At 41.5% G+C, this 12,058-nt stretch overlaps 1 protein-coding gene across 3 annotated transcripts in view; it reads right to left on the bottom strand.

Moving 5' to 3' along the window:
• cep152 (centrosomal protein 152) overlaps positions 1-12,058 on the bottom strand; it is a 289,528-nt gene that overhangs the window by 199,827 nt on the left and 77,643 nt on the right. For all 3 annotated transcript variants that reach the window (XM_072278504.1, XM_072278506.1, XM_072278505.1), the window contains exon 4: positions 3,896-4,007. In XM_072278504.1, the coding sequence (XP_072134605.1) occupies positions 3,896-4,007 (112 nt within the window). The remainder of the gene's footprint in view (positions 1-3,895; positions 4,008-12,058) is intronic.

Raw genomic sequence — 12,058 nt, 5'->3', positions numbered from 1 at the left:
ACCCTAGAAAGGGGCACAAGACAGGGTTGTGCATGGTCACTGCTACTCTTCGCATTATATCCGGAACCATTAGCTCAATACATCAGACAAAATGAAGGTATCAGGGGAATTACTATTAAAGGGATAGAGCATACATTGGCCTGTTAGGCAGATGACATTTTGATCTATCTAGGTCAACCAACATACTCTTTACCTAAGTTGATGCAATCCTTTGAACAATATGGCCAATTATCAGGATACAAGATTAACCTAGATAAAACCCAATGACTTTCATATGTTACGTACCCCATAACTGGGTTGCCAAAACAGCAGAAATGGACCACTTGGTTGGAGTCTGGTTTAACAGAAACTAATAAAGTTTTATTAAAGAAATAAGTAACACAGTACTCTAATCGTAAGGATATAAATGCAACAGGTTAATAACGACGAAACACAGATGTACACAGAACTAGGGTAATTGGAATCAACCAAGCTCTATCGCAGTCTAGGGGTAAAATGATCAGTCTCAAGTGACGCAGAGTTCAGTTCAGCTTAGTACAGTTCGCAGTAATCACTGTTGTGCCGTTGGAGAGACAGAGAGAGAGAGAATGCAAATTTTGATTCAAACAGACCTTTGATGTTCTTCGCAGTTAGCTTTCGGGCGAACCCTTTTGAGTCTTCTGTGCTCACCGACTGTGACCCCTCCGTTCCAGATACGACCGTTCTTCCGCGGTGAACCCGGCACCCAGGCAAGGGCGGACACACACACCAGGTTCCCGCCGATCGTCCCTTTTCACCCTGTGCGTCTATGGTCGGTTCCCGCGACAAGACCTCCAAACTCCCACAAACTTGTGGGGGCACACCGCTCTTCCAGGGTCTCGTTATCTCGTGATCTCGTGGTGTGTGTCGTACCTTAGCGAATCTGTTCTTTTTATCTCCCTGCTGGGGTATCGCCTGTCCATCAAACTTCACACAGTTCAGGTTCAAAGCAACCGGTCTGTCAATATTCTGAAGTGTGTTTCTTTCTCGTTAATCTCTCTCTTATTAGCATTTTGAATGTTTCTCCATTGTCTCTCTTATCTCTCTCATCAGCATCAATCTTCTGATAACTTGGTTTGTCTATAGCCCACCAAGGGAAATTGCAAGTAGATATCCTTGGGCATGGCAAACAGTCCGTCAAGTATTTGGGCATCATTATGCCAAAAGATTTGGCAAGATTATCAGAATGCAATTAGAAGATATAACAAGATGGAACCTAATTCCTTTTCTTGGTTTCAGTTCAAGGATTGAATCTATTAAAATGAATATACTACCCAGACTACTATATCTCTTTCAGACCCTAACAAAATCAACCAAAATCTGGATCTGGATGATAATGTGGTAAATTGGATCAGCAAATTTGCTGATGATACAAAGATTGGAGGTGTAGTGGATGGTGAGGAAGGTTTTCAAAGCTTGCAGAGGGACTTGGACCAGCTGGAAAAATGGGCTGAAAAATGGCAGATGGAGTTTAATACAGACAAGTGTGAGGTATTGTACTTTGGAAGGACAAACCAAGGTAGAACATATAGGGTAAATGGTAAGGCACTGAGGAGTGCAGTAGAACAGAGGGATCTGGGAATATGGATACAAAATTCCCTAAAAGTGGCGTCACAGGTAGATAGGGTCGTAAAGAGAGTTTTTGGTACATTGGCCTTTATTAATCAAAGTATTGAGTATAAGAGCTGGAATGTCATGATGAGGTTGTATAAGGCATTGGTGAGGCCGAATCTGGAGTACTGTGTTCAGTTTTGGTCACCAAATTACAGGAAGGATATTAATAAGGTTGAAAGAGTGCAGAGAAGGTTTACAAGGATGTTGCCAGGACTTGAGAAACTCAGTTACAGAGAAAGGTTGAATAGGTTAGGACTTTATTCCCTGGAGCGTAGAAGAATGAGGGGAGATTTGATAGAGGTATATAAAATTATGATGGGTATAGATAGAGTGAATGCAAGCAGGCTTTTTCCACTGAGGCAAGGGGAGAAATAAACCAGAGGACATGGGTGAAGGGGGAAAAGTTTAAAGGGAACATTAGGGGGGGCTTCTTCACACAGAGAATGGTGGGAATGTGGAATGAGCTGCCAGACGAGGTGGTAAATGCAGGTTCTTTTTTAATATTTAAGAATAAATTGGACAGATTCATGGATGGGAGGTGTATGGAGGGATATGGTCCGTGTACAGGTCAGTGGGACTAGGCAGAAAATGGTTCGGCACAGCCAAGAAGGGCCAAAAGGCCTGTTTCTGTGCGGCAGTTTTCTATGGTTCTAAAATCAATTCAATGAATGGAACAAGATGCTATCAAGATATATATGGCAAGGTAAAAGGCCTAGGGTTCGTCTCAAAACTTTGCAATTAGCCAAGGAAAAGGGGGGATGGGGCCTACCTTCTCTTAGAGATTATTATTTTGCAGCACAGTTGAGAGCCGTGATATGCCGGTGCAACCCATCATATGACACTCAATGGAAAAACATTGAGCAGAAGATACTTTCCATCCCCCATACAGGCAATTTTGGCTGATGATAACCTACAAAGTTACATATATAATATTGACAATCCGTGGGTGAAATGGACTCTTAAAATATGGGAAACTATTATAAAAGAATATAAACTAGAGAGAGACATCGCAATTCTTAAATGCTGTGCATATGACTCGGATTTTATGCCAAATAAACTGGATGCTAGATTTAAGGACTGGACAGCTAAAGGAATAACAGCTATTTGCAATATAATGAAAGAAGGAACACTGTTCAGTTTTGAAATGCTCAAAGAGAAACACTTATTAGAAAAACAAGACTTTTACTGGTTTTACTGGTATTTACAGATGCGACAGTATGTTAATAGGATGGTTATGTACATGTATATGTCTGATAAGAGCTATTTAGAAAAGCATATAATTCAGACAACGGTAGTAGAATAAATCCAAGTGTGTATAAGGGTTTCTCAAATCTTAAAACACATTCAACTTCATACATTAAAACAAAATGGAGAAGGAAGGAGGGATAATAATATCTGAGGAAGACGGGACAATAATATGGAGGTATCAATGGAAGTGTACCAGTTCACAGAAATAGAGGGAGTTCGGGTGGAAAAACTTGATAAGATATTTTATTACACCCTCTCAGAAATCCCATTATGATAGTACCCCCTGCTTGCTGGAGAAATTGTGGAAATCAAACTGCAAACCATTATCATATTTTCTGGGAATGCCCTGTTATCAAAGACTATTGGAGTGGATACATAATGCCCTACAAGACATCTTTAAATGTGAAATTCCCTTCAACAGTAAGACCATATATTTTGGGTATATACCTCAAGAATGGTTGAAAAGAGATAAATATTTAATGAATGTACTGCTGGTGGCTGGTAAAAAGAGCCTTACCAGGAAAAGGTTATCACAGGAGAGCCCAACTTTAGATGTATGGATGGAAATTACAATGGACATTTACAAAATGGAGAAGATAACAGCATCTGTTAATCATAAGTTGGAACAATTTTATTCATACTGGAAAAAATAGTTTAACTACATAACACCTCATAGGCCTGATTTTATTCTCACATGTCAATGAATATGTTGTTAAAAAAAAGATCACTCCCTACTCTGTACATAGTTTTCTTCTTTCGATTGTTCTTTCTTTCCTCTCCTTTCTATAAGTGTATACCTCAGATAAATATTATGTGGAGATTTGTGACAAATATGATTATATGATATACCTATACAGTATCTGAAATACATCTTATGGAAATGTTTGTCTGATGATGAAATTCAATAAAAAAATAAATTACAAAAAAAAGGAAGATTAAAACACATATTATTCTTACCCAGATCCAAAATTTCTAAATACACTGAAATAAATGTTACTGTTGGTACACAACTTACCCTGCTCTGCCCATTATGAACTAGATTTTCTGCAGAATAACAAATATCTGTTGGACTGTTGTTTGCTCCATGATCATTCCAATCTTCTTTCTGTTCCCAGATTTGATGTCCTCTGGAAGAAACAATTTCATACAAAAAATGAAACAAATGTTTTTAAGTAATTCATTGATAAGAAAGGTTTATTATAAGAAAGGCTTAGAGGCATTTAATCCAAATCCTGGGACACTAAACTAGCTTTGTTGGACATCTTGGAAGCCATGGATCAGTTGGGCTGAGGGAACTGATTCTGTGCTGTATTACCCTATTAATATTAATGCACACTGACCTGGAATTTTCTAGATATAAAGAAACTGCTAGTTATGCAGTTACCTGGGGTAGATTCCCTGCAAAAACTTCTGAATGAAACTTCTCATGGCAAACAAGCCTAGCAAGTGGATTAAGAAGTGAAAGGAGCCACTTAAAACACCTAAACTCCAGCAGAGTGGCCATTTTGGAGCAAGTGTGATTTTAAAATGCTGTGTTTGAAGTATAAGTGTTGAAGTGACAGAGCATTGTTACCTTAGTGGTTAAGAGATGGCAAGTCAAGGCAGTTCTTACTAACCACACAACACGGATGGAGCTAAAATTGGACTCACTGAGGTGTATTTGTGATGCTTTACAGACAGGAGCTTTAGTGAGGTGGTTAATCAAAAGGTTCAGACAACAGGTCACCACACTGGAAAGGCAGAAATGGCAGATGGAGTACAGGACTTCCACTTAGCCATTCCTTTCAATAACAAGTGGATGCTATAGGGTAGCTGGGTGAGAGCAGGAGATGGCCTTTAAGAGGAGAGCAACTTCAGCTGCCAAGTTTGTGGCACAACAGGCTCTGATGCGAGAGAAGGAGAGGTACAGTGTTAGGAGATATTACACCCACTACATCTCCTTCCCAAGATCAAGAATGTCTCTGAGTAAGTACAGAACCTTCTCAAGAAGGAGGGCAAGCAGTTAGAGATCATTTTACACAATTACATAGATGGAAAAAGAGATGAGGTCCTTCAGAGTGTATACAGGGAGTTAAGGAAAAATAAAAGAAATAGGACCTCTAGGGTTGTAATATCCTCTTGCACACACAAGTAGTAATAGGAGGAAATGACAGATAAGTGCATGGCTGAGGAACAGTTGCAGGAGGGGGGGATTCAGGTTCTTGGTCCACCAGAATTTCTTCCAGTGCAGAGGCATCCTGTACACAAGGGACCTGAACTGGAAGGGGAAAAATCAATAGCTTGGTGGAGAGATTTACTAAAGCTACTCAAGAGATTTAAACCAGTCTGGATGGAGCTGATACCCAAAGTAACAGATGAAAAAATATTGAGGTAAAAAATGAGCAAGTCAGGTAGCAGGCCAGGCAAGGCAGGGAGAATGAGTGAGCTGCCAGACGAGGTGGTAAATGTGGGTTCTTTTTTAACATTTAAGAATATATTGGACAGATACATGGATGGGAGGTGTATGGAGGGATATGGTCCGTGTGCAGGTCAGTGGGACTAGGCAGAAAATGGTTCGACACAGCCAAGAAGGGCCAAAAGGCCTGTTTCTGTGCTGTAGTTTTTCTATGGTTTCTATAAAGTTGGTCTGATAACTTAAATGCATTTATTTTAAAGCAAGAAACTTGACAGGTAAGCCAGACGAACTTGGGTCATGGATTGGCACGGGGGATAATATTATAGCTATTATAGGTTGATTACAAGAGACTTTCAGGAGGTAAAGGGATATCTGGTGATTATAGAATCAAAGTTATTGAGCAATGGGCAGGAATGCAGCTTAATGGCCCAAGATATAGAAGCTACAGCTGTGATAAAGATAGAGGTAAGAGAGGAGCGGGGGGTGGTGCAAGAGTTACATTTGTGATTACAAAGAACATCACATCAGCACTTCGAGAGGATATTCCTGGGGGACTGCCCAGTGTGGCTACATATGTAGAATTTTAGAGTGAAATATGTAGAAGTAAATGCGATCACATTGATATGATGAGATTATGCTGTTGGTCCTCCACCCATAGTCAGAAGGAATTAGAGGAGCAATATGTAGATAAATCATAGATAGATGTAACCATGACAGAGTTGTCCCTGTAGCTGATTTCAACCTCCCTAACTCCCCTGACGTTGACTGTTACATGCCATACTGTTAAGGTATTAGATGGAACAGAATTTCTTAAATGCATCCAGGAATGTTTTCTGAGAATCCTCTGCCTCTACCACCGCCAATTCTGTATCCAATTGGGCTGCTCACATGTTCTAACCTTTCACACCAACCTACCCTGCATGACCTTGGCAAAGGCTTGTCAATAAAGACTACTGCCCTTCCCTTGTCACCTCTTGTGGTCACCTCTTCAAAAAAAACATCATGAGACTTAATTAATTTCCCACACAAAAAGCCATGCTGACTATTCTTTGCCAGCCATTGTCCTTCCAAATGCAAATAAATCACATCATTCAGCAGCTGAATGTTGCTCCTCTTAAGAAATGGCTTTTGACCTCCCTTTCAAAAATGAAGCTCTGCAAGTGGGTGATATGTCAGTGGGGAATACACTTCGGACCTGTCACCATAATTATTTAGTTATTGTTCAGACCAAACATCATAGCGGAAAGAATGTGATCTAAGTGACTTTGATTAAGGAATGACTGTTGGTGGCAGACAGGTTGATTAGAGTACGTCAGAAACTGCTAATCTCCTAGGATTTTCATGCACAAGTCTCTAGAGTTTACTGAAAAAAGCATAAAAACAAAATTCATCCAGTGAGCAGCAGTTCTATGGGGAAAATGCCTTGTTAATGAGACACCTTAAAGGATAATGGCCAGATTGGGGCAAACTGACAGGAAGACGACAAGAGCTCAGATAACCAGTTCCACTCATAACGCCCATTTGCACTAACATCATTGAGAGGAAGGTCATGGCCAGAATCAACACTTGCCTAAGAAAGAATCAGGACATGCTGCAAATTGCCATAAGACCATCGAGTCTGATCCTTTTTTTTCCCTCCTCGGCCCCACTCCCTGGCTTTCTCCCCATAACCTTTGATATCTGGCCTCCATTGCTGCCTGTGGTAACAAATTCCACAAATTCACCACCCTCTGACTAAAGAAATGTATTCGCATCTCTGTTTTAAATAGACGCCCCTCTTCCCTGAGGCTGTGCACACTTGTCCTAGACTCGCCCACCATGGAAAACATCCTTTCTACTCTGTCTAGCCCTTTTAAAATTTGAAAGGTTTCAATGAGATCCCCCCCCCCATCCTTCTAAATTCCAGCGCGTACAGGCCCAGAGCCATCAAACGTTCTGCAAGTGATAACCCTATCATTCCCGGAATCATCCTTGTGAACCGCCTCTGGACCCTGTCCAATGCCGAACATCTTTTCTTATATGAGGAGCCCAAAACTGTTCACAATACTCAAGGTGAGGCCGCAACAGTACCTTATAAAGCCTCAGCATCACATCCCAGCTCTTATATTCTAGACCAGGTTCCACAAGAGATGATGATCTGAAAAAAATCGATTCTTGAACTTCACGCAATGCGCGATACTAGTGCTCACAGTGGTGGGGAATGGCCAAGCAGCCCGTTAGCAATCTCATTAGAGTTCTCTCAGCCCAGCACAGCGGTGTGCAGTTGGACCATGTTTATTTGGTTGAGTCCATTCTCTGTTTTTGACGCGAGATAGGGGATGCAGTTGATAATTGGTCAATCCATTGGTCTGCTAGAATTAGACAGATTGAGAGATTGGCAAAGGAGTGGCAAATGGAATCCTCCATAGTGTAGGGAAGCATATGATCATGCACTTTGATAGAAGGAATAAATGAGGGTGGCAGTAGGCTGATGAGGAGCGTGAAGTACTTTTTCTGACCATTGCATGGACTCGTCCATTTTTATATTTTATTGACTCCTGTGTTTTACAGACATGCCTGAAGGTCCAATGTGGTGATTTTTGAATTTCAAAATGGTTGTCTTCTGAAACATTTCACTGCAGAAGTGCAACAACAGTCACAAAAACGTCCACCTTTACAACGAAAACTACTTATCAATACATTTTACATGGAATGGTGATCCAAGTTGCCCTATACCTTTGCCTAATCTGTGGCAAACATCTTACAAATACAGCAATGGCTCCTGCAAAATTGAACAAACCTAACTACAAATTAGGCCAAATGACACATAAAAGTGCTGATTATTTTAAATGGCTATTGGAATCTCAAAACAGAGTAAAGGTTTTGTTAATAAAGTCACAGTCATTAAAAAGATTCAGGAAGCAAGTTATTTAGTAGTAGAAGTTATTACCCAGTAAAGGCAAAAAGTAACATAGTTGGTGACAACCTAATAATGCCAGCATGTAAAATTATCATGGTTATAAGGCTGAGAATAGATGCAGTATGAGAAACTGAAAAGATTTCACCCTCAATGATGATGATGGCTGGTTCTTCGCTTGCAAAGATCAGGAGGGAAGAAGATCAGGCGATCATTAATGACTGCAGAGGCCAATTCTGGATCTGCAAAATCTGGAGGAGTAGGGGCACAGGAACAGCTGGGATGCAGGCGCTTGGGTAGTAGTATTGTTCTTGTATCTCCACGTCTCTTCAGCAGTCGTTCTTCTGGATTCCTCAAAATTCTTGGTTGTGCCATGTCACAAGCCAGCTGCTGCCACTCAATGACCCTGATATTTGCCTGAGAGAACTGCTGCTTAAATTGGTCATTGTATCTCTTGCGCGGGACACCACGATCTCCCTGGGACTGAGGGAATTCTCCACAGAGTACTGTGCAGAGATGTCCATACGAGTCACATGGCCTCATCAGTGGAGCTGCCTGAGCAGCAAAGTAGCTACAATGCTTGGAGATTGAGCCTCCTCCAGGACCTCGTTGTTGGAAGACATGATTCTGCCAGCCGATACCCATAATGGAGCAGAGACAGCCCTGTGTAAGCGCTTGAGCAACCAGATCTGTTAGCAGTACAAGACCTAGGCTTCGAAGCAATAAAGCAGTGTTGTGACAATGAAAGCCCTATACACCTAAATTTTTGAGGTGGTGGTTCTTCCACACAAGTTTCTGGAGGCACAACTCGCACTGATGATTACCAACATCACTTACTACCGTAGCATTGTTGCAGATGATGCTGTCCAGTTAGGTGAACTGCTCAACTGCAGTGACAAGGTGGTCGTCCAGGTGATCCGAGGTAAGTTGTAAGCACCATAAGGGGGCTTCCAATGGAGGATCATTGTTTTTTTCAGACTGACCATTTATCCAAAAGTTTTTGCAGCCTTGGCAAACTAAGTAACTGCAGCCTGTAGCATGTCCTGTGTGCAAGAGTAGAGCACAGCCATCCACATATTGCAGCTCGAGAATGGGCTCTTGCATGTTTTTGCTCTTGCATGTTTTTGTTTAGGCGAGAAACTGGCATGAAGTCTATGAAATTGAGGGAATCAAGTAGTGAGATCATGGAAACTGTACAGATTGAAAAGGAGGAGGTACTTGCTGTCTTGAGGAAAATTAAAGTGGATAAATCCCTGGGACCTGACAGAGTGTTCCCTCGGACCTTGAAGGAGACTAGTGTTGAAATTGCGGGGGCCCTGGCAGAAATATTTAAAATGTCGCTGTCTACCGGTGAGGTGCCGGAGGATTGGAGAGTGGCTCATGTTGTTCCGTTGTTTAAAAAAGGATCGAAAAGTAATCCGGGAAATTATAGGCCGGTGAGTTTAACATCGGTAGTAGGTAAGTTATTGGAGGGAGTACTAAGAGACAGAATCTACAAGCATTTGGATAGACAGGGACTTATTAGGGAGAGTCAACATGGCTTTGTGTGTGGTAGGTCATGTTTGACCAATCTATTGGAGTTTTTTGAGGAGGTTACCAGGAAAGTGGATGAAGGGAAGGCAGTGGATATTGTCTACATGGATTTCAGTAAGGCCTTTGACAAGGTCCCGCATCGGAGGTTAGTTAGGAAAATTCAGTCGCTAGGTATACATGGAGAGGTGGTAAACTGGATTAGACATTGGCTCAATGGAAGAAGCCAAAGAGTGGTGGTAGAGAATTGCTTCTCTGAGTGGAGGCCTGTGACTAGTGGTGTGCCACAGGGATCAGCACTGGGTCCATTGTTATTTGTCATCTATATCAATGATCTGGATGATAATGTGGCAAATTGGATCAGCAAATTTGCTGATGTTACAAAGATTGGAGGTGTAGTAGACAGTGAGGAAGGTTTTCAGAGCCTGCAGAGGGACTTGGACCAGCTGGAAAAATGGGCTGAAAAATGGCAAGTGGAGTTTAATATAGACAAGTGTGAGGTATTGCACGTTGGAAGGACAAACCAAGGTAGAACATACAGGGTTAATGGTAAGGCACTGAGGAGTGCAGTAGAACAGAGGGATCTGGGAATACAGATACAAAATTCCCTAAAAGTGGCGTCACAAGTAGATAGGGTCTTAAAGAGAGCTTTTGGTACATTGGCCTTTATTAATCAAAGTATTGAGTATAAGAGCTGGAATGTTATGATGAGGTTGTATAAGGCATTGGTGAGGCCGAATCCGGAGTATTGTGTTCAGTTTTGGTCACCAAATTACAGGAAGGATATAAATAAAGTTGAAAGAGTGCAGAGAAGGTTTACAAGGATGTTGCCGGGACTTGAGAAACTCAGTTACAGAGAAAGGTTGAATAGGTTAGGACTTTATTCCCTGGAGCGTAGACGAATGAGGGGAGATTTGATAGAGGTATATAAAATTATGATGGGTATAGATAGAGTGAATGCAAGCAGGCTTTTTCCACTGAGGCAAGGGGAGAAAAAAAACCAGAGGACATGGGTTAAGGGTGAGGGGGGAAAGATTTAAAGGGAACATTGTGGGGGGCTTCTTCTCACAGACAGTGGTGGGAGTATGGAATAAGCTACCAGATGAGGTGTAAATGCGGGTTCTTTTTTAACATTTAAGAATAAATTGGACAGATACATGGATAGGAGGTGTATAGAGGGATATGGTCCGTGTGCAGGTCAGTGGGATTAGGCAGAAAATGGTTCGGCACAGCCAAGAAGGGCCAAAAGGCCTGTTTCTGTGCTGTAGTTTCTATGGTTTCTAAGACAGCCACCTTCATACAGTATGATAAGTCAAATGAGTGATGTCATGTTACATGATGCTGAACAGGTTTTGTGTGATAAACTGAAAAACAACACCTTCTCTGTCCAGGTTGATGAGTCAACAGATTTCACCAATGAATGTCAAGTTGTAGCATTTGTAAAATTTGTAAATGATGGTGAAATTCAAAGAAACTTTTTCTGTTGCAAAGAGCTACCCGATACAAGCAAAGGCCAAGATATATTTAATGTTCTGTCTTCATGTACGGAAACAAAAAGTTCTGTTTTGGAGGAACTGCGCTGGCATCTGTACTGATTGATGGTGCTCCATCAATGGTTGGCTCCATGAGAGATTTTGTTTCTCGTGAAAGTAAGGAAATCCTTATGGTGTCACAACACACTGCTTTTCTTCACAGAGAAGTGCTGAAATAAAAAGCTCGGGAGATGAAAAAAGTACTGGATGATACTACAAAAATGGTTACCTTTTCCTCTTGCATTCTAGAATGGATTGCTGAGCCATCAACGGGGACGGGAGAGGTTCCGGAGGTTTGGAGGGTTGCAGATGTTGTTCCTTTATTCAAGAAAGGCAGTAGAGATAGCCCAGGAAATTATAGACCACTGCGGCTACATCCACACTACGCCAGATGATTTTGAAAACACCGGTTTCGAGTAAAAACGACAGGCATCCACACCAAGCGTTTTTCAAAATATCTCCGTCCACGTTAGCTTGGATATTTGGACGAATCTCCTCCTACTGGGCATGCGCAGGACACACAGAAAACAAGCGAAGAGGAAACGGTATACGTGGTGCACGTTTGTCCAGTTACAGACCAGAAAAACTTTAAAGGAATAGCTGTTGCCTCTTGCGCAGGAGGACTTGAAACTAAAAAACAAATAATACTGGAGCGTATGGAGGCAACTGAAAGGGAGTTCACAGACAGTATGACCCAGCTGACGATGAACATTGAAAAACTGACAAACTCTATTGCATTAATAAAGCACCTTGTTAAATGTATAAAGCACATCTGCATCAGTGTTATCTTGTATTTCCATACAACGTTACATTTGGTTGTTACAC

Source organism: Mobula birostris, chromosome 14 (genome assembly GCF_030028105.1).
Source record: "Mobula birostris isolate sMobBir1 chromosome 14, sMobBir1.hap1, whole genome shotgun sequence".
NCBI lineage: Eukaryota > Metazoa > Chordata > Chondrichthyes > Myliobatiformes > Myliobatidae > Mobula > Mobula birostris.
This window is presented reverse-complemented; position numbering and strand designations above follow the sequence as displayed.